Raw genomic sequence first — 4,946 nt, forward strand, 5'->3', positions numbered from 1 at the left:
AAAAAAAAAAGAAAAAGAAAAAAGAAAAAGAGCTCCTACTTTGTATTTAGTGTCCTAAAAAAAGAATAAAAAAAATCTAGGGCTTATAAAGAAACCCTTCATTTTCAGGAGAATCAAATGAACCCATCCATCTTCGAGAAGCTACGAAGAATGCACCTAGATTTTCGTCTTCCCCTTTGAATCTTGTAGGAGTATTACATTTTATTCCCACAAAATCTCTCTGCAAAAACCAAATTCACCTCTCTCTATTTTCCATGGCCAAGACTCGACCTGGAAAACGTGACTTGGACTCTTACACCATTAGACGCACCAACAAAATTGTCAGAGGTATCTACATCCACATTCCTTTTTTCACAAAATTCCATCTGCATTGATTTTTCTTACATTTATTTCTCTCTAAAATGTGTACCTCGACTATCCTGCTGCAACCCACTAGTACATGTGGGATAGGTGGGCTCGCTCTAGGGGTTTTTAGCCGCTATTTGAACGTGGAATTTGAGTTTTGTTCTGATTTTCTTTGGCGATTAAGTGCTTGCTTTAGGTTTTGAAGAAGAAGAATAGGGCTCTTTGTGAGGCATGCATGTGTATACCTACCTATTTGCGTGTTTGAAATTGTGTCTGCATTTGTTTTTGCTTGTGTCTATGCTCATATGGAATTATAGATAGTGGATTAGAAGAAAGGTTGTTCCTTTCTTATGGTTTGCTGCTGGCATTTTTGTGTATTCTGTAAATATTCAGATATGGCCCTAATTTGGGTTCACACTGTGGTACTTTTAATCTTTTCTTCCTTTATACCATGTGCATTCAACTGCTGTATCTGTTTTTCCTTGTAAATGGCTTGATAGGGATGATGATTATTACCCCATTTTTGTGGATATTAGTGAGTTATTCTCCTTAATATTTGTCTGTTTTCCTACAAGCGCCTAAATATACTCATTCATATAAGCAATTATGATTGAATTTCCTGGAACTAGATGGATTATTGGTTCTGATTTCTCTTTTGGCACCATTGAAAAGGAAAAAGGCCGTGCTATGGAAAAGAAAGAATCTGTTGTGCTTTAGTAAGTTTGTAGACAGGCAGAGAAACGTGTTTATGCATACACATGGGACATGTTATATGCCATTTGGAGAGCATTCAGCAGAATTTTATGGCCATGAGAGAGGATGAGATTATTAAGGAGTTTGATAATGGTAAAGATGCTAGTTATGTTTTCTTATGTACGTTGACAGGAGTATCCCACTGTTTTATGCAGGCAATGCCTCTGCACTCATTCCTAACAGTGGAACCACTCGAATGAGTGTTCATTTTGTACTTCTCTTTAGTACTTAAGATCTGCACTAGCTGCTTAACAATGTTGATGTTGCTGGGGATTTTAGAAATGGAATTTCATCCTTATCATGTAGTTGTGATCTATCTGTGAATTGCATAACTGAATTTGGTTTTGATTGCTATGACTGTGAAGCTGGAGACTGTGTGTTGATGCGACCATCAGAAGGCGATACGGCTCCATATGTGGCACGTGTAGAAAAAATTGAAGCTGATAACCGCAACAATATAAAGGTGCATGTTAGATGGTATTACCGGCCAGAGGAGTCACTGGGAGGGCGGAGACAGTTTCATGGAGCAAAGGAATTATTCCTGTCTGACCACTACGATGTCCAAAGTGCCCACACTATAGATGGGAAGTGCATTGTTCACTCTTTCAAGAACTATACTAAGCTTGAGAATGTTGGTCCGGAGGATTACTACTGCCGGTTTGAGTATAAAGCGGCAACCGGAGCTTTTGTGCCAGATCGTGTTGCAGTGTAAGTGTATGAAGGTGCCATTTGTTGCTGATTGAACTTGAGTAATATTCTTCTAACTCATATTTCTTTTTTCGCTCTGAAGGTATTGCAAATGCGAGATGCCATATAACCCAGATGATTTAATGGTACAATGTGAGGAGTGCAAGGACTGGTATACACACACCATTTTATCTTACTGATTTCCAACTATCAGTAATGTATTACTTACATTGATTTCCTCTTCTCTTGAATGCTGGAAAACCAAATGATAAAACACATAAATAAACTGGAGAGGGAACATGAAAGAGTAGAGATCTTCTTTCTTGTTGCCTGTGTATGGCAGCTGAAAGAACCTTAGACAGTTGGGCTACCTCTGCTCTGCCTTATTAGAGATTTCTGTTATGCTATTATTTTTAAATCTTTCTTTTTTTTAAATATGTTAAAAAGGGCGCTATTGCAAGGAATGTTTAGTTTTTCTTGCTTATTTTTCCTTTATATTCATTATGTGCAATATATGAAGAGCATATCTGTGTGGTGAAAGTTGCGGCTGATCTTTGCACTATGATTGTTTTGTGTAAAGCACAGCGATTAAGTAAAGGGATATTCATCCATAGCAACTTATCCAAAAAGAAGAATAAGGAGTTCTCTTAGTTCGGATTGGTCATTTGTTAGTTTCCACCATGAAAACTGCGAAGGCCTATCTATAGGTTTTGAATTGGGCGTAATTTTGTGCATACATAAATGACTTCCACATCTCAATTTTCTAGCAACAATCTGGGGTTGAGTGAATTTTTTCTAGGTGCTGTCCAAGTATGAGTTCCACATTGTATATAATCTGTTATACCACTGTTCTCAAGACGGGACTGTACTTTCATAGTTTCATGATATATCTGATTGGTTAAACCAAAAAAGCAGTCAGGCATCTAATTCCAGTTTTAAAAGCATTTCATGCTTTCATTTCTTACAGTTCCCTTGATCTTTGTAGGTATCATCCAGCCTGTGTGGGCCTGACTAGTGAACAAGCTAAACAAATAGGTGACTTTGTTTGTTCCGACTGCTCATCCGAAGATCTGAAGAAGTCTCATAATACTTATGCTGCATCCCCTCTGTCTAATGGCAAGGTAGTATGTTCATGGCTTCTTTTAGCTGTTGTTGATTGGTTCTTAACATGTAAAAAGATGGAGTTTGTAGTAGTTCTCCACTTCAGCTAATTTTTCATGATAGCATGAATAAGAATTTACTGGAATAGGTTCAAATGGAGTGGAAGGGATATAGGGGGATTCTATGGCATACTCAACTAGTCTGGGATTAAGACATTATTGTCGTTGTTTTATGAATATGAATATGTTGCAGTGACAAACAGCATCTCCTACCATAAGAATGAAAGGGTTGAACAAGTGATGAGTTGTAGACATTAGGATGGACAGAATCCATTAATTACTGACTTTTCTTTAGGTTCTAGAACTTTCTAGGTGGACTAGCTTCTGAAATTATGAAAGGTGAAAAGTCATTTATTATTACCATGATTGGCATCATTGAGTCCTTTTGACTCCGTTCTGATCTCACAGAAAAAAAAAGCAAGAACTCGTCTTTTATTTTCGTCATGCGAGTTTCAAAAACAACTGTATCGGCTGCTACCATGAGTCTCAAATCCAGTTTTTTAAAATTTGTTATGTTAGCCAAGTAGTTAGTCCCGTTGCATTGGCTAAGTGACTGAAATACATGTACTTATAAATCTGCTTCATTTTCTAGTCAACGTGATATTGAACTTTTGCGTAAAGATGAGTATAGTTCCACCCTTTATGCATCTTCTGGATACATTATTTTTGTCAAAAAATTTCTTACTATATTCTGAAAAAGGGGAAAGAAAACAAAAAAAGATGTTCTCCCACTAGATATACATGCCAAGGTGGGAATCTGTAAGGAGAAGCTAAAGGTGAGCTTTTAAGTACTTATTTAGTCATCCTTACATGAAATAGAAGTTACATATTGCAGATTCAAAGGTACAGGTGCATGTAGACTGAGAAGTGTGCTTTTGTGGTTGTGAAACTGTAGGACTCTTGTTGTTAGAGTTGCGTTTAAGGCTTGAAGATGGATGGGTTTATGTTGGCGGTTTCGTCTGACTTGCGTAAGGCATCATTGAAGCTGAGCCTCTTGGACTCCCTCTAAACAACAAATATGGGCGGAAAATCGAATATTATTTGTTAGGAATATGTCGTTATAATTATATTTGGTAATTATGGATGTGGGGAAGTGTTAAGTCCATATTGGTTGAGGGAATGAGTTATAGTTTCCTTAAATGGTCTTGGGCAATCATCCCTGATGAGAAACTTTTTGGATTGAGTTAGGCCCAAGGTGTTGAGTGTGATTTCACTGGGTGGTTATTGTTGTTAGGTCCAAGGTCCATTTCTTCACCGTTTGTGAACCAAACGACCCCGTAATGCCTTAGCAAACCTTATTGCTTTGCTATGTGCCTATGCCTTTCCCTTTGACAATATTCTTTTGGATACAAAGATGAGAGTTTACGTGGCCCATATCTTCCTTAAACCTTCCATTCTTGAGTAATCAATGAGTGGCCATGTATACAAATGGTTTGAACATTTAGACCCCTAGTTTCCCATTTGTAGCATTACCGGGGACTTAGCACTTTGTTTGAGTAGAACCCTCATCTATGCTGTTGGAACTTAATTGTTGAGCAACAACTTCCCTTTGATGATGCAGTAATTGCAATTTCGTTCTCATCTGATCCTTGCTTTGGTTGATTATTGTAATTCTTCTTTTTGAAAAGGTAAGTATTATTATTCACAACTTCAGCACTAAGAATGTGCTGGCAATGCTGTACAGAGGTAGCAAAAAACCAAAAAGCGTATCCCTTTTCTATTCTGGAGTAACTCTATGAAATCTAAAAATAGATTCAACATCATTTAGAAGTTCTCTTTTTCGCCAATGTAAAACAAAAAAATGCTGCTGGGTTTCATCTTCTGGGTAGAATTGAATGTGTCTTGAATTTCTTTTCGTCCACACCATCGGCCAAATGCAAGCAGGGTTTTTATTCCACGAGTTAGCTCTTCCTTTATCCAGTCCTGCTCTATTCCAGCATCTCAAAAGGTCAAGTGTAGCAGCATAACCCATTGGACCCCCCCCCCCCCCCCCAAACCCAA

The 4,946-nt window shown here is 37.8% G+C and overlaps 1 protein-coding gene across 1 annotated transcript in view; it reads left to right on the forward strand.

The window, feature by feature from the left end:
* Positions 88–4,946, forward strand: part of LOC109205983 (chromatin remodeling protein EBS-like) — a 5,521-nt gene continuing 662 nt past the window's right edge. The window contains exons 1-4 of the mRNA XM_019368754.1: positions 88–327; positions 1,464–1,806; positions 1,889–1,957; positions 2,771–2,906. Of these exons, the coding sequence (XP_019224299.1) occupies positions 255–327; positions 1,464–1,806; positions 1,889–1,957; positions 2,771–2,906 (621 nt within the window). The 5' untranslated portion in view covers positions 88–254. The remainder of the gene's footprint in view (positions 328–1,463; positions 1,807–1,888; positions 1,958–2,770; positions 2,907–4,946) is intronic.

The sequence above is a fragment of the Nicotiana attenuata genome, chromosome 2, assembly GCF_001879085.1.
Source record: "Nicotiana attenuata strain UT chromosome 2, NIATTr2, whole genome shotgun sequence".
In the NCBI taxonomy this organism is placed as follows: Eukaryota; Viridiplantae; Streptophyta; class Magnoliopsida; order Solanales; family Solanaceae; genus Nicotiana; species Nicotiana attenuata.